The sequence below is a fragment of the Vollenhovia emeryi genome, unplaced genomic scaffold (genome assembly GCF_000949405.1).
Source record: "Vollenhovia emeryi isolate VEMERY1.0 unplaced genomic scaffold, V.emery_V1.0 DF939121.1, whole genome shotgun sequence".
NCBI classification, from domain to species: Eukaryota; Metazoa; Arthropoda; class Insecta; order Hymenoptera; family Formicidae; genus Vollenhovia; species Vollenhovia emeryi.
In genome coordinates this window covers 2,673,489-2,691,807 of record NW_011967245.1, presented here as the reverse complement: position 1 = coordinate 2,691,807, position 18,319 = coordinate 2,673,489, and the positions used below count along the sequence as shown (strand labels likewise).

At 43.6% G+C, this 18,319-nt stretch overlaps 1 protein-coding gene across 6 annotated transcripts in view; it reads right to left on the bottom strand.

Moving 5' to 3' along the window:
- Window positions 1-18,319, bottom strand: part of LOC105570226 (regulating synaptic membrane exocytosis protein 2) — a 178,968-nt gene that overhangs the window by 26,441 nt on the left and 134,208 nt on the right. For all 6 annotated transcript variants that reach the window (XM_012027275.1, XM_012027276.1, XM_012027277.1 and 3 more), the window contains exons 13-15: window positions 15,665-15,777; window positions 15,483-15,547; window positions 14,230-14,288 (exon numbers count right to left, since the gene is read on the bottom strand). In XM_012027275.1, the coding sequence (XP_011882665.1) occupies window positions 14,230-14,288; window positions 15,483-15,547; window positions 15,665-15,777 (237 nt within the window). The remainder of the gene's footprint in view (window positions 1-14,229; window positions 14,289-15,482; window positions 15,548-15,664; window positions 15,778-18,319) is intronic.

Sequence of the window (18,319 nt, the reverse complement as noted above, 5' to 3'; positions counted from 1 at the left end):
CAATTTTGTCGTTTTAAATGCTCTGCGAAAGGACTCGAAGGGACAGCGCGGTGGATTTCCCTCCCTCGGTTCTAAATCTGTCTCGCTTGGAAAAGAACATAAATTGATGCCGATAAACGCGTTTCAAGTGCGTAAACGTAGCGAGAGGACGCGACCGGCTCCATGAACCCCCGAGTCCGTTTACAGAGTGCACGACGTACAAAATCGACGAGTGTAATCGTAGAGCTCGCGCCGAAAAGTCAATGAATTCCGTGCTCGTTAGCCCTAGAAGTACTAGACGTTATTAATATGGTGTTATAAAATTTATACATCCACTATATTTTCCACACAGATTACGTCGCGTAGACTAGTCTTATTACATCGCTTGGTAAACAACAAATTGCAGAAACCTCTATGCACATTTCTGCCTCGGTGAATATTCATCTGCCTTTATTTATTTTTTTTTTCATCTCCCTACGTTAACGAAGTTCTGACTCGCGTCATTACTCGCTAAAGGCGTTTAGAATCGACGCTGCAACATCGGAAATGCAAAAGTATCGGCCTTTACGCGCGCGAGCTCTGAGAATTGCCAAGTAATTAACAGTACACGTATGTTGTAGAGGCACCGTCTATATATTCGTCTTGCTTCCTCGCGCGAATTCCACCACCGACAAAACATACAGAACGCGAACAAGGGAAAGAGCTTTCGGTGTACAATACGTGGATTTGTTCTTTCCTTTTGCTTTTACATGGCGATGAAATCTTCGCTCTCGTTTCAACTTGTTCCGATCATCGGTGAACTCTGTTGACTCCGGAAATCGTTGCTTCACTTTGCGCACTTTTGCTATTCCGTATCGTCTTCCGTTTCGGTATCTTACGTACGAACGTACGCAGTGAAGACTATAGCGAATTCGGTTGACACGTCGCGCGAATATTCCAAATCGAGCCAATGTTTTAATATTATTGCGACGAATCGTTGCGAGGTGAATAATATTTTATTATAAGAACTTTTAGCACCGAAATGTATGTACGTGCAATTTTCAAGAAATGACAACCGGTGGAATTTTGTGCGGCAAGAATTTAGACGCGACTCTCGGTGAAAAAAGCAACTATCGAAGGGATTTTTAATTAAAATTCGCACGCGCAAATAAAAATAGAACGAGAGTAACACGATCGCTCGCATGAAGCTCATCACCTCTGACACGTCGCGCGAATATTCCAAATCGAACCAACGTTCGAGTGTAAAAATGTTCTGCTGTTCTGCGGCCTGCAACTTATCCTAGTATTTTGTGCACAAAAGCCAACGAAAAGCTTTACAAGCGTGAAGAAACTGTTTTCGAATGCGTCGGTAAAGAAGATGACTTTAGGATCCTCCTAGTATTATTATTTCGATATAAATATTTCCGTGTTCACTCTCGACGCTCGACGGCTCGATCTCGACTTCGCGTTGCAACTAGTCTCGATAATATCAACGTTCTCCCTTCAAGCGAAGGAAGCAAAGTGAAACGAGTCTTCGCGCGCTTTTTGATGTTCCCGCGCGCCGCGCGAGCCGAGCGGCGCGGCGCTGCGATCACGTGATCGAGTTCGGTTCGGCGTTCAGTTGTTCGCTACGCAGCGCGATCGCCGGCGCGAGTCACGACTGTCGCGAGTCGCGGAAGTTTCCGCGTCCTCTTCGCCGATCCTGGGGTGGATTCGCGCGCGGGTGAGTCTCGGGGGTGCGTCGAGTCCGTTGGTCCGGCGAGCGTCTCGATGCGGTCAAGCGATCTGTCCCTCGCGCGGCCGATGTCTCGACGTACGCGCTTCGTTCGGCGACTCGCCCGGCCGGCGGCCATTGGAAGGATCGCTTTTCGACCAACATTTCGCACGCGACGACGACGCTGGGCTCGTACGCCGTGCTTCCCGAAGGCGCTTCTGATCGACACCGGGAGAATCGAGGGATCGAGACGGTGAGTTTTTTTGGTTTACCTACAATAGCCGTTGCTCGCGTCGTCCCGTCGGCCATTGGTCGTCGAGGGAGCGCCCGCTTTTCGACGCGAAGTTGCGCGCATATCGCGACGTTCGTTTTGTGACGCCCGAGCGTCTCTGGTTGACGGCGGCCGCCAAGGAGGATCGTGATTGTCGAAACGGTCAGTTCTCGTTAGCCTACGGTAGTCGCGGTCAGTGGTCGTCGAGAGGATCCGCTTTTCGACGCGAAGCCTCGCGTGAGTCGCGACGCGTTCGTTCGTTCGAGCATTTCGAAGGCGTGGGCTATTCCGTCGGCCATTGGTCGTCGAGAGAGGATCCCGCTTTCCGGCACAAAGTCCGGCACGTATCGCGACGCGCGTCCATTCGCAGAGCACTTCTGCGAAGAATCGAGATCGCTCGTCGAAGGATTAATTGAAGCGAGAATTTCGCTCGCGCAGTCTCTCGGTGTCGGCGGCCCGCGCTTGTTTACGTGTAGATCGCCCGTTAGCGAGCGTCGCTTGTTTTTTGCGGCGCGCCGTTATCTCTGGTTTTTTTCCTTGTTTTCGACCGCGCGTTGTTCCCCGCAGTTTTGCCGGGACCCAAGGTCGCGCCGCGCGGCGTCGTGTACGCAACAAGTCTCGGGGGTTGCTTCGCTCTTCTGTTTGTTCGCGGTCGTCCCGGCGTGTACACGTCGAGTCGCGCGAGCGCGAGTAACGAAGCGTTTTCTGGTACGAATTTCTCGCCGGACGTCTCGAGCTGCGTTGCGTGTCTGTTCAGTGTCGGGGAGCGTCGAGAGACTAATCGGGGAAACCGATGTGATTTACGGCTGTGTAACAATTTTTCCCGCTCGACTGTGACAAGGGTGTATTTACGTCTCGCGATATCCACGCAAGTTTCGCGTTCGATACGAATTTCGGGAGCCGAAGCGGAGTCCAGTCCGCGAAGAATAGCCAGAGGGACTCTACAATCTTACCGATCCCGTGGCATTTCTTACACCGAAGTCTCGAGAACGAAATTGTTGAGAGTTGTTTAAAATCCTGTCGCCTTCGTCGGCGTATTTCGCGTTTCGTTTCGCGATTGTTCACGCAAGCTTCACGTTCCTGTTTACTGTCGAGAGCATCGGCAGTGCGAATCGGTGGAAGTTCGATACGTTTCAAGCTATCGGGCTACATTATTCGTGATTCGTTGGACATTCGTGATTTGTTATTTGCCGCGTTAGCTTGGACGACTTTTAACTTTTGCCCGTCGTTACAGGACTCGCATAGTAAGTCTACAATTACCTAATTTATCGCACCAGTTTCACTAGTCTCGCAACAGAAAACGCCCATTGACTCGTGGAAGTAGCATCTCTTTTGCAAATTTTAATAACGATTAATTAGAGCGTGAGGTTTTTTCTCGTGTGCGCTCAAAGACACTTGCGAATTAATACTTCGTGTTAATTTAGACAGAGTAAACTCGCATTCTATCAGAAAATTGTGCCAATGGGATCCACCCTCGTAAAGTATCGAATAATAATCTGAACGTGATAACGGGTGCCTTTCTTTATTCGCGGTAGAGTCCGTCGATCTCGTCAAGTCGTCGTCCATTCAAAGACTTCGCGTGGGTCTCACGTGTATCTCACGTGTGTTTCGCGTGTATCTCGCGTGTATCTCGCGTGCGTCTCGCGATCCAGTGCGTCGAGGAGCATCGGCGAGCATCGGCACCGAGGAACATCAAGGTGAGTGCTGCATGTGATTTTTCGTCGGATTACGTCGGCGCGAGTTCCGGGAATGGAACATTCCCTTCGGCCTCGCGTTTCCCCCGCGGCCGACATGAATTGCAGAATCAAATCGCCGTGGAGACGTCGAAAGATTTGAAAAGAGAAAAAAAGGGGGGCGATTTTCGCGGCCATTTTCCAGGCGCGCGATTAATTTGTTTTTTTGTTTTTACGGTACTTCGAGATACCGCAATCAACAAAGTTCACCGATCTCGGGCGTCGCACTTGCGCTCCCGCTGGTGAGCGACCGCACTCCTGGTTACATTTCGACGAACGCGTCGACGCCAATGTCCGCCTCGTCCACCTGGCGAAGACCGGGGATGAGAAAAGAAAGGGCGCGGCGTTGGAGAGAAACTCGGAAAGCTTGCGCGCCGTGAAACTGTCGGAAGCGCCTAAGGTCTAAGCGTCGCAGCAATCTTAGTCTTATTCTCGAGATAGTCGGTATTTAAAACACATAATTCTCGTCTAAACGCGCACGGTAAATCTGCGCGGTTACCGTCCGACCGCTTTAACATTCATAAAGGTAGAAATCTGTGGGTCTTGATATACGGCCTGCTCGAGCGAAGGGCGCGCAGGCGCCCGGCGGAAAGCGCTGAATCGGAGGATCGTCCGTTGCATATGCAATCGCACGTCATATCGAGACACTGCTTTCACCGGGAAATATCTCGCTCCGAGTATTTTTTTCAAAATATTAAATTAACGAAGATCGAAAGGGACGATAAAAATGTTGAATGGAACGTTTTTGAAAATTGTACTTTGAAAGGGCGAACGCAAGACCGAAAAGGGGTGTGCGCGAATATGCGTGAGGTGAATCCGAAATTTCCGAATTTTTTAATTTTATTTACAGCGTTTACTTGGCGCTCGTGAAAGCAACGGAATCGTGGAGGTGGATCGTGGAGTCGATCCGCCATGCTGTTAGCGCATTATAAATAACGTTTCGTGCCGGACACGCGCGGAACTGCGCTCGAGCAAGCTTTATATTCCATTATATGGACTTTTTATTGGTCCAACTGCAAAAATCCCCCGCGAGAGACACAGCGGTCCATAACAAAGTTCTAGCCTGTAGATTAAGTGATATTTACACGGCCGGTCGAAGACGACGGGCTTGATATTTATTGGATATCTCCGGGCGAATCCGCGTCAATTATCGCAAAGCCCGATTTCCAATGTGCTCCTCGCGGCTAGAAACACTCGCGTTTTGTCTGAGCGAATCGATACGCTTAAAAAGATTCGCCGATAATACACGGTACAATTTGTCGACCTGCACAAATTTTTCGAACGTATTTATTGGCTTAAAAAAAAATAGAGTGTTTCGGGACGCGAAGAGCGCATTGCGGATCCGGCTTGAGTGACGGCAACGAAGTCGAAATCTGGACGAGTCTTCTTAGCTTCTCGCGGCTCTTCGGCCTTTCAAAACTCGTTTAAGGAAGCAACAACGTCCCCTAATCGTTCGCGTTCACGCGACGAAACGGAAGTCGAAGACAAACGCACGTATTCGGTCGGGTTTTTGTCGATAGATAAATTCGCGAAGTTGTTCGAACCAGGTTTCGACTCGCGTCGCGGATTTACGCCGATCGGGAAAGAGTTCTTAAATTCGATAAGTACTTTATCAAAACACCCAAATATACCTAAAACTGCGCTAAAAACACTAGATTCCATTCCTGTGTTGATCCGCGCTTTACAATCGGCTTCTACGTCTCGAAGCTCGCGTTACTATCTAAGGAGCCGTGCGAGTTTCCGCTTCCGCCCGTTCGCCGTCTCGAGAAAAACGAGGAAGTATTTTGGAAACACGAGTGATCGCGAGAGGACTTTCACGATACGTATGCACGATTGCAATGAAGAAAGGGGAGACTTTAATCCTCGACGTATCGCACTGGGTCTGAATTATTGGCTCTTGAAATGAAACTCTGTATGGAGAGCAGTATAGTATCGTTAAAAATAGAGGGCTATCGCTATATAAAACGTTCTTAAACCTACAGCGAGAAGTCTTAGAAAAATTAGCGGTTTTCTTTCACAAGAATCTGCGGGATTAATTTTTTTATTTCTTCGCACTCTTGGTTGCTGCAACGTTGATTGGGGGATGTATTTGTCTTTTAGCGCGTGTCCGTAAAATTATGGAGCATTTTTATGTGAAACGTTCACCCACAGATAAAATGTCCGGATCCCATACTATTACACTTCAATGTAACGTACAGTAGGATCGCAAATTGTATTTATTACAGAGACAGGAATATTTTAATCTTGAATGAAAAATTGTAAAATCTAGAATAAAACGGTAGTATCGTCTTTTGTCGAATATCGTGGTGCCAAGATGGAGGGAAAATTTATTCTAAGCGCAAGAATACATAAACTTGCGTTTATATGAGCTATTCTTGTCTCAATATACATAGTAAGTCAATCCTTTTTAATTCGATAGAGGAGAATAAGAATTTTTGATTTTATTTTGATATTCTGTTATTTTTATACTAAATGAGGCTGTGAGAAATATAAATGCGTCAAGAATACTTTTGTCTCGGTAAGAGAAATCCTTTCTGAGGGTGTTCTGTTGGTTTATAGTAATCAACGCTGTTCAGGGTTGGCAAAATTCCACATTTTTTGGATAAAGTCCATGCCAGTGGTAAGAATCGGTATTTTCCGGAAAAAAACCGGCAAAAACTGGTCTATTAAAAACGATAAGATAAATAGAAAACTTTTAGGAAACATTGCAAAAAGTATTGTTTCCCGCGTAGACTAAAAATTAATGTAAAATTTAGTATCTCCGAAGTTCTCGTTTTAAAAATATGTTTCAATAAAACAATTTTTTTAATTAAAAACTTATATTGGGTTTTTAAAATAGTGATTAATATCTACGATTTAGTATTTAAAACAAACATCTTTTTTCATAAAGACTATGAAAATGACTAATATTTATATAAATATATTTTAATTAAGTATCAGTTGCTTTCATAATTTTGCCAATTTATTCCATTGGACAAAGTCCGGGACGGTAAAAACTGGAATTTACCATGGGTATTTCTACCCCCTGGGTTTTTCCAGCCAACCCTGGCGCTGTTGTCATCGTTATCGTTTCCATTGTTAACAGGTCTTGTTTGTTAGGATTGCAGCTCTAATTAGTAAAAATTGTCTCGTATGCAAAAGATCCCGCATGCTTCCTGAATTAACTGGCATATGTTTTATCAACGCAATAACACCTATTCAATTAAACGCACACGTATTAACAGTTCGCAGCGAACGATTCCATTACTCTATAAATTTCCTAAAAATCACGTCCCTTTATCAAATTCAGCAATTGCGTCGCATTAGAAATTTTATCTTTTATTTACATATACATGTGGGACGTACTGTAACATTTGACGTCCCGTGGATATTAGATAGAGCGAGAATTTAACAACGAACTTTTTTTTTTATGCGTCAAAACTTCAATCACTCGTGTTCTCAGCTGTCTAATCTCGCGACCGACGCTGACTCTTCGCGAAAACTGGGCGACTTTTCGTGAAAATCCTCGGAGGCGAGGCGATATGAGCATACGGTCTGCTCACACGGCGATTCTCTACGATTGATTGTACGAAAGCTTTTCTCTTCAGACAGAAATCGGTTGCGGTGTCGCGTAGCATTTGCTCTCCCCCACCCCTCCCCTTCCTAGGCTGCGTTCGGGAATGTCACCAAAGTGCGTAATGTATCGTAAATAAAGGTAAAAACAGGCTCCAATAAAACAATATTAAAATTAGTATTAGTAGTTAAAATAGTCAAAAGTTTAAGGGGATGATAGAGTGATTCTGCACTTTTGGCACCTTTTGCTCCTAGAACTGTCAATTCGTGAAAACATTTGTGTAATATACAAATTATGTGGCTTTTGTGTACGAACTGACAGTGTTCTACTATTTTATCCTTGTTCACCGAATGTTAAACGAGGATAAAATGATAATGAAGCTTTTCAGTCGACATTAATCGGCCAGTGTTTCAATACAGAAAATTTATTGCGAAAGATATCACCTCGGCCAGGGTTTGAACTTGGATTTCCCTGCTCTATGCGGGCGTCGCGCCAATTCGACCACTGAGGCATGTGGTAATTTTTGTCGCAATAACGTCGTATAAAGATGACGTCTCCGCGTCTATTTTTCGACTTTAAACTGCGCGCCGATTTGGATTGTCGGCAGGAATAAAATGATACGCCGGGGCGCTCGGGTGATTTTCCGAACGCAGCCCCTACGTGTGCGAAGCCGACGGGACGGAGGTGTTCGTAAGCTCGCGATTGATCGATGTAATTACACACCCGGCCGATTCATCTGTCGTGTCCGATTGCGATAATTAATTGGGAGGGCCGATAGGATAAACACGCGCGCCGCGTTGGAACGAGAGTCGGCGGCGCGCGTCGGTACAGGACGAGCGAGTTGACGGCCGCGCGAAACGCGCGCCGTCCGGGTTCCGGCGTTAATAGATTAAATTATTTTAGCATGCGACAGGTCTCGGTAGCATTCGAAATTCTGCGTGTCGACACGCGACGCTCGGGTAACGGGGGAGGAAATAAATTGAAACTCGCGGCGTCGAGTGTATTCCGGAGTACGGCAGAGCTGGCCGTCAACGAAAATATGGATTCCCACGGTTGGTTGCGGCGGGAAATTTCAATCCCCCTTTTACACCTTATCGATACGTTTCTACGGATAAAACGAAGTCGATACCGATCTATTAATATCTACAGTGACGTTAATCGTCAATAACGAGCGAATAGAGTAACTTTCTTCTCGGCAACGTAATATAAAATTTGCAATTTTGTAACAAGTTTTTTTTTTTAACAATCCCTTCGACATCCGTTGGGCTCATTTTTGCGAGTGCGCGACCATACGTCGAGTAACCGAATAGAAATTGTCAATTTTCGCAAGTGCTTCGTGAAATATCGTGGCACGCGTGAAGGAACACCCCCGCGGTTGCGTCGAAGAAAACGAAGCGGCGTACACCGTAACGCGCATTTCTGCTAGTGATTGTACGAGTGCTGCTGTATGGCCTAGAGGGGATCATATACAACGTACTAATAAATTTTCTCTCGGGGTCGCGTCGTCGACAAGTCCTACGATCGATAAGAGCCAGTAGAAACCAGTGCCGTCAATGATACTCGGGATTCTTACGTTTCAACGAACGTCGCCTAATGCTCGTATCACACGAGCGACTCGCGAATGCGATTAAAACGCCAGTTATCGACGTTTTTAATTCCAAGTTTTACTCGGTCCGAGAAATTTATGGCCAATTAATTTGCGGCTTTTACGAAAAATCAGCAATTTTATTGGCTACACATTTCTCGGACCGAGATTTTGGATCGAATTCTAGGGCAGCGATCTCTCTTGAAAAAGCCCGCAACTATTTCTACACGCCATACTGCTCTTTTTCTCTTCTAGACTTGGCGTTTTCGACTTGCGTTTATTAGAAATAATTTTTTTTCTAGGCTATTAATCTTCATTCTAATTGCACTATATTGTTCTTATATGTTGTCCCTAGAGTACGCTGGTCTCGTTTCGTATACAGGGTGTCTTGAAATTCGCGAATCAAAATACCATAGCAAGAATGTCGTCGAAAAAATAAATTAAAAAGTTTGTTAGAAGTAATCTGTTAATTGGCTCTATAGAAACGCAAAACTCTTTTGTGGAATTAAAGTACGCAGCAAAATCTAGACTATGCTGGTCGACTTTATATCAAAAACGAAAAAAAAGATAAAAATTTTACTAATTTGTGATACACGTAAGGACAATATTTGCTCGATACAAGAATTCTACAATAAATATACAGGGTGTCCTGAAATTTGCGAATCAAAATACCATAGCAAGAATGTCGTCGAAAAAATAAATTAAAAAGTTATTTGCCATTTTTCGTTCCGAGCAGTAGTTTTTTTTTAGATAAAAGGGTTAGTGACTAACACTATCGACGCGCGACTCACGGACAGGTTTTCGTTCAACCGTAATGTATGATTGGCCTGTTCTGAACCTTCTTGCTATGGTATTTTGATTCGCGAATTTTAAGACACCCTGTATATTTATTGTAGAATTCTTGTATCGAGCAAATATTGTCCTTACGTGTACCACAAATTAGTAAAATTTTTATCTTTTTTCGTTTTTGATATAAAGTCGACCAGCATAGTCTAGATTTTGCTGCGTACTTTAATTCCACAAAAGAGTTTTGCGTTTCTATAGAGCCAATTAACAGATTACTTCTAACAAAGAATGTCGATAAAACAGACTGCTTTAGGATCCCCTTAATGGCTGCCTAGCCAATCGCAGTCGCGAGTCGCTTAGTCTGATGCGGGCATTAAGTACGCGCGTGAAATTATAAATGAACGTATATCAGCGCGTTATCGTACTCGCTCATTTTACTCTTCACATTTTTAAATATAAAAGACATCGTTAATAGTTACGTACGTATCTGTATGTATCTGCTCAAGATTCGCGTCCTTATAAAAAGTGCGGCCCCTTTAAATTTTGTACAATTGTCAGGCGATCACATAAGCGCCGAACGTTTGCTTTCAGCGACGCGCGTTCGTTAACTACGCGGATCCATACAAACATCTCGCGAGCCACTGCCCCGAATATCGAGTAGCTTCAAACCACGCGCGGGCCGTGCGCGAACGCGTGACATTCGACGCACGAGTGCGATTCGGTGGAATAATTGCGACATACGCGTGCCATATTTTTCGAGATTCTCTCTCTCTCGCGGGTGCTGCTCGGGTATTCAAACTAGTGGCCGGGATCGCCGCTATCGATTGGAAAACAGCGTGTCGTGCCATCAGAGCGTCACACGTATCGCGGCACCGGAACGTTCCAGCGGCGTGTCATCGGATATTCACGGCACTGGTTGAATCTGTAAATTGCGGGCGTTGCTTCGTTTACTAGCGCAGTCTTGCCCTTAAACTTCACCCGACAGGTAATTCGAGCAAGTTTTACAGCTGCTAGGCGAGCGATAAGAGTTCCCGTTCACCCTTGCTTAAATCTTCACGTCTGGCAAGATATCCGTCGGAGTATTTAAATCGTGCGGTGATAACGAGTGAAATCGGTGAAACAGGCGGCGAGGAAAATTTAAGTAATCAGCACTAAATCCCGCGCAGCTGATGCTGTTAGCGATATGTGATGATCGTCGAATTCTCGCGAGACTATCTTTTTTTTGTACGCGAAGAGAGTTTTCTTGTGAAATTTATCCTGAAAGTTGTGTAATCGTGGGACAACGCGGCCTTTCGTAGAATTGTATAGAAGTCTCTTGAAATTTTACCATCCGTTTCACCACATTGAGAAAAATGTCAGATTAAATATAATTGGACAGTCCAATTGCATAATAGCAAACGGATATACCCGATGACACTGCATTTCAGCGGATGTATCCATATTTTAATCGGGAAACGTGAACGGAAAAATTAACCACTGGAAATACTATTTGATTGGTTTATTCGATGACAATTTTGCTTCCTCATAGAGGAAGCTTTTTTTTCTCAGTGCAGTGATTATACTTAGGTCCGTATTTACAGTCGCGATTCTGCCGAAAGACTGCTAAAACCAGTCTTGAGACATGATACTGTTTAATAGATGAATTTTGAGACTTAATTTGATATTTGTTTGTAATCTCGATTCAGTAGAGATTCTCCAAGGAAGCTTTAGAAAATAGTTTTTAGATTTCGTATTATTTAACAGCGAATTCGGTTGCTTGCACAAGTGCGCACTGAGAGCACACTGAAGCTTGTTTATAGTCAGTTCTTATATTTAACTTTGTCTTAGATACATGCTCAAGACGAATTTCAGGTGAGTAATCGGACCCCTTTTCAGCTGAATGCGGTCTCAGTTGATCTTTAATCAAGATGTAACTATCGAACCGTCTGTGTCTCGAGGCACGAAACTCCAATCTGAGTGTCTCACCTGATACACTCTTGAGACGAGAATTGAGAAACCACTATAAATACGAGCCTTGGTATACGTTTTACCGCTAAAATGTGAAATAATGAAGTTTAAAAAAAACGCCGTTCTTCAAAATGCCATCTTGTCCCGCGATTACATGATTTTTCAGGATAAATTTTAAGAAAAACAAATTCTGCGTACAATTTTTGTACGGGGGATAAGAAGATAGAGAGAATACTTTGATCTAAAATCTCGATCTTTCGAAATTGCGAAAATACGCGACGAAGGAATGGAATATCTTTCGGGTGGTATGTTGCTCGCATACTAAAATATTCCGATATTGCCTCGATAGTTCGCCGAGAAATAATTCCAAGTAGTTCGAAACAGAATAAATAATGTAACATAATAAGCGCGAAATCGTCGAGAAAAGAAGACGCTGTTACATATTTTACGAATCGCGACATTTTTCGACAGCTTTCTCGAATCGTGATAACTTTTTCGCGCTATTGGTTTCCTCCGACTAATATCTTGCAGAACGCGACCGATAGTCTCGTATCTCCATTTCTCCGAAAGTTTAGAGAGCTACGATAACTTCTATTACACCCTTGTGCCTGGAGTCCCTAAAATCACGCGAACTCGAAGTAAGTTTTTGCTACAGATCAAAAACTTTATCTCGCTACTGTCTCACTATATATTTACGGGTCAATCGAGTTGGATTTTTATCCCGCGGTTCTTTCTCCTGAAATTATCTAATTCTCTGGCAACACCCTGGCAAGAGTAAGTTTCTACGCAATTCTCGATTATCCCCGCTTTTTATCGGACAGACTTTTTTCCCCTTCGTCATCGGCGCGATCTTCGTAACTTACCCGAAGCGACCGCGACAACGCAAACGACGCGCTTTGCTTTGCGAGAAAACTGAAGGGGGGGGGGGGACATCGCTGTAATTCGTTACATCGGCGCGTACGTACAATATTTACATGTAGCAGTCTTCGCGCATAATCGGTGAAAATGCGCAGTAGAATTGTGTCGCATTGTGTTTCACCGGGGAAAAAATGGCTGAGCTGCGTTGACTCGAGTGGCCTTACATCTTTTCGCGAATAATGGCTCGGTCGAGTACTCGACTTTTGTCAGCTTTTCTCGAGGACCGTCGACTAAAGCGGTCGGATAAGCTTGCCGGTCCGCGAGTCTCCTACCGAAAGATAAAATTTAGGATGTGATTCAGGTATTATCGACGAGTTTGGAGACCAGAAGAATTGAGGGATAGACGAAATTCAGGGGAACTCGGTGAAAATAAAATTTTACGAAATCTGTCCGCGGCATCGTCCATCACGAAAGCTCAGCGCAGTCGTTTTACATTAACCCTTTGAAGTACGGCAGTAACCCACGTTACCACCTCAACTTTACTTTTTGGCCATTTAACTTCCAGTTGACTCATTTAAGTCGGTTTTTTTTGCATTTTTTGGGGTATCTTAGCGATAAAAGAACATAAAAAGTCGAGTAGTGTCTAATGTTTATTGTAAAAGTTTTAGAAATAAACCAATATGCAAAAGCAGCAATTTTTTCGGACCAAGTTTTTTTAAGATTATTTCTTGAAAACTTTGCAGAAAGGGGTTTTCGGGCTCGCTCATTACGAATCTGATAGCAGATTTTCAAAATGGCCAACCCAAAATGGCGGATGCAAAGTACGTGCATTTTTTAAGTTTTCAAGTCTTTCAGCATCTGGAATTTCAACTGGAATTTAGATTTTATGGATCCTAATAATATCTAAGTAAAGTTTCTTAGCGTAGTTGAATTGCTGTTTAATGGTGTCATTTTTTTAAGTTTTTAATTATGAAAATCTGATAACGAATTCGTAATCGGCGACCCCCAAACCCTTGTATACAAAGTTTCACAAAAAACTCCTCAATACCAAAATGTATGCTTCAAAGGGTTAACGCCAGCGTTAAACTATATTAACGGAGAATATGCATGGCCAATTAAAGTCCCAATTCGCAATTGTGAATTGGCGTCAATTTTAAAATCTTACAGAGTACGTAATACATACATATGCAAATGAGAGGTAGATCGCTCTTTCTTGGCGTAAAATATCGAAAGAAGGGCGCGGCTTATTTAAATTGATGCAAATGAACGGCCCGACGAAAGATCGAAGACGTCAGTCTTGTTGCGGAACGCTTTTTTTTTTCGCTCGCCAAAGTCGATCCGTACGGGTGTTAAAATGGATTTACAATTAACAAGAGCTCTTTTCTAAACCGTGTCCGTAACGTGTGCGGTGCGTTTCAGCACATAACGTAGCTCGCTCGCTTTAACTGATTTGTGCACGTTGACGCTAAAAGCCCGCGGTCTCACGCATTCTTTCACATACGTCACGCCTGCCTGTACACATCTCACGCTTACAAGTGTGCACAATCAGTTCGTGTTTGTGTACGGCTAACGAATTATACCTATATACAAAAGCAAGAAGAGACCACGCGAGAGGACGCATCCTGGGTTTCTTTTTTGTTCAGCTGCTCCCCTGCTCTTCTCTTTCTTTTTTCTTACGCTCTTATTCTCGGCTTATAAGCGTGCTTATCCCCGAGTCTGCGTATGCATCGTGTACATCGTGTACATCGTGTAGGATAATGAGAGAAAGAGAGAAAGAGAGAAACGGTCAGTGTGTGTAGGTGTCAACTTATTAACTCGTTATACCGGCGTCTTTGGCAGTTTCCTGCGCGTCGGCGACGATGGTGCTTTGTCCGTTTCGGTTTCTGCAAAAACATATCAAAAATGCATCGTATCAGTGACACGTGTCGCTCCCGCAACTGCTTTTCCATAGCGCCTACGAGTCTCTGTGGCCGGGGCTTTCCTCTCGCCGCGCGAGAGTGAAGAAACGAGCCGCTCGAAACTATCGGTTGTTCACGAGCTTTCGAATCCCGCGAGTTGAAGATTTCCAGCTCGTCATCGTTGGCGAGAATTTAATCACTTCTGTGGATACGGTAATTAAATTGCTCTGTGACGAGTTGAAAATTTTAACTTGCTCATGAGCCGAGGCATAGTTTTTCAAAAATTTCTTGTAGAAAGTCGAATTGCACAAGGATTCTTAATGATAAACCACGGTGATAATAATTGAGAATTGTTTCCTCACTTCGCACAAGCGATTTTATTTTTTGATGGCGGATTATTTCTAAAAAAAAAATTCCGTACCCTTTGAATTCGTATGCAGAAATTTAACACGCGCGAATGTAACGAACAGATGGTTTAGCAAATATTCAGCGATTCGAGAGTACTTGTTCATTTTGCGGCTATGTTTCCGAGGCCAGAACGAAATCCTGTCAGCGGTCAGAGGCCATTCTCGTTTCCTAGAATGCCACGGAGCTTTTTTTTATCTTTTGTACAAAAAATCACTACTCGTATTACTTCGGAGTCATTTATTTCTGGGACGATGCATACAGGCGAATCCACACGCGACTGCCACCCTTCGGACGTTTTCTTTTCTCCAGGACGGATCCGCTTTCGAAATAACTAATCTTCACCGCTGACCTCGGATTAGCTAAATGCAGTCGGTTTTACATATTACAACGGCCGTTCGTATCGCGTTACAAATCGGCAGAGAATAACGTAATACCTGGTTCGGTATTGTTCCTGGATGTGACGTTCTTTTCATAGAGCTCGTATTTGGGGCACGAGAATCGATGAGCGATAGTCGATTTTGCGAAAACTATGTAATGAAATTTTATACCCAACGAAATTGTAACTTTTGTATCGATCTTCGATAAACTGCGGTTTCTTGGATATCGAGAATTACTCGCGAGTTTGTATAAAATCGACATCTCGACGTTAATGGCGCATGATCGGGGATTGTTCCTGTAAATCCCGGCTAGGGAAAACTTGCGAAATATTTGAGCACGGTAACATTACTCGGGCACTCGCGCGTTTTCGCGCACATTTTCTCCGGTACTCACCCATCAGCAGGCCCAAATTTGTAGGTGTTTTTCCGGATTGCGGATCGTCCAGCAAGTCCCCAGTGCTGCTTTGCGAGAGTGCCGTGGAAACGCGGGGGGGCAAATACAGAGAATCGATTTACGATTAAATCTATTAACGCTCGTGTCTGTTCACTGTGATATTACTGTATGCATCGACTTACATTTCGGTCGTGTGCTCCACCACCAATTCCGCCACGTCGTCGGTCCGTTCGATTATCTGCTGCACCTCCTCGAAACTCCGATCGATCAGGGACACGCCGGACCATTCTAGCACCTAGAAATAGCCATTTCGTACAATTATTTGATGATGTAAAATATCGAGGCGAACATGCGAAGAAAACTTGCACTCGTACGTTAACGTTTACTCCTAAGGTTATTTAATTTCCACCATAGCGATCGGTCTTCTGCCTTTGCGTCTTCACAGAAATGCGGTCTTTAACGGTCAAGTTGCTAATCTCAAGATGCTGTTGCAACATTTACTAAGTTTGCTGCACAAGGCGCATGCGGTTGTCTCCACTACTTATGGATATGACAACCGCAGATATAGCTGACCCCTATTAACCTGGACCCCCCACCATCGCAAATCAAGTTCGCACTAGGTCAAAAATTTAGTGCTATTTAGGTGCTATTTTAGTGCCGCAGTCCGAATTTTAGTGCTCAAACCGTTTAGCAGGAAATTACGTAAAAAATGGGGGGGTCCAGCTTGCCATTAAGCTGCAACCCCCCATACCCCCAAAAATATATGGAGTGACCCTACATACAAAATAAATACACCAGAATTAAGTGCTAATTAGGTGCTTTACGATAACCACAAACATACCTGAAATATTTAACAAAGAGCCTTAGAAAATAAATAATTTGTCAGGAGAGCGCACGCGCCGCGTGGAAGAGTGCGTTACAACGACGTCAGAGAATTAGGTGTTCGAATGAATTCTGTGCTAAAAGAGTCCTCAGATATAGTGCTTTCAAAAACACAAAGATCTGATTTTGGTGCTAACTGCCTCTCGTGGAAAATAAATAGTTTATACCGCGAGCGCGCGCGCCGCGTGGTAAAGTCCGTATAGCTGTCCCAAATATTACTATTTATTGGGGTTGTGGTAACCATATCGATCTCTCCGTGTATATATAGTACATTTTTTATATTTTACAATTGTATGTTTCTGTTTTTTTACCAATTGCATGTGACGATTACTCTTAAGTACGTCATTTGCCCGCAGAACGAACTTGGGTAAAAAACCGTGAAAAATCTTAAAATCGTAATTTTTGTACGCAACTTCGCCGCAGTACAGAATGTCTCATCTCGGATATGAAAGATGGAGAGCAGAATGGCTCAGAAATTCCTGGCGGTTCGAGACCGTCCGCCTCGGTCGTGAAATTAATGTTGAAACGCGCCTCGGCGAGGGAACAGGACCGAATTGCAATCGGTCGTAAAGCTTCCGGTCCCTCTCGGGCTCTTCAAGCACTTTAATTATTTTAATTACTTGAGCGGATTGCCGTAACGAAGACGGCGAGATCGGCCGCCAGAGGTGACGGTAAGCTGCGCGAACTTTTGGGGGAAAATCGCCGCGTTAATCCTTACAGCCACTTGGCCGAGGAGACATTAAGATTAAGGGTCCATCTATCTTAACCCGTTGGGTGCCGTTTGTCGCCGCGTAAGATGGAGAAGAAAATTGAAATACAGCTATTATACAGGACTAACGGAGACGCGTGCTTATCGTCGAGCGTAATCGGCGGGCTCGATAAATTAGGCCCACGAATTTCGAGTAATTTTCAGGGGCACGGATTCGATTAGCAATTTGATTTAGCAAGGTATTTTTTCCATATGTGAAAAATGTGAAGTTATTCAGTAGAATAACTCTGTAAAAGTTAGTGGATTATCACTGAAACCAGTGAATAGTCACCGATTCGCAGTTATAAATTTACTACCGAAAATCGCAGTGATATACTTATAACTGTTTTTAGTGATAATTCACTGATCGGCTTTTAGAGAGAAAGTAGGTAAGCGAGAAAGATTTCGAGTGTAGGCTTGTTTAGCTCAGTTTGAAGAGCACTCGCCCGGCAAACGGAAGTTTCGAGTCCCGGTCTGATCTTGGCCCGTTATTTTTCTCGCCGAAAAATTAAAAGGCAAAAAAGTTCCAGTTGAACCGAATATTTTGTTGCTCTATAAAAATACCTCTTTTCTACAAAAGTAATGATTTCTATCTTTTCTGCAAAAGTATCTTCTCTACAAAACTATCTTCTCTACAAAAATAATTCCCTTAAAAATCGAAGATTTTATCGGAAAAAATAATGTAGATAATATTTTCTGTTAAGGAGGATGGTTGCTGAAATGAAGATGATGAAAATAAATTCAAATTTATAGAAAATATTCGTCTATGGGAATCTGTCCTCCATGCAAAAGTTTAAGACGATTGTCTGCATGGTCGAATAATTAATTATTAAAGTTATACTATTGTACATGGTCAACATAGCAAAGTATTACGATATCTGTAATTTAACTCTCGAAAGTATGTTAAAAATGATAAGAATTTTATAAAAATAAGTGCAAATAATTCTATACATATTTACGAAGAATTTTGATAATGTATATACAGGGTGAGTCTTTCCATATCCGACAAAATTTTTGAGAAGGTAGAACGGATCGAGATGAATGGAAAAGTCCTGTACCATTTTGCAATTTTCGTAATAATTAACGAGTAATTAATTATTAAAAATCGTTGTCTTAGGCCGGCCTACTGCCCAATTCGAGCGCGTGGCGAGATATGCGCGTAGCAATATCGATCGCCAGGCGGTCACCGGTAGGCCGGCCTAAGACA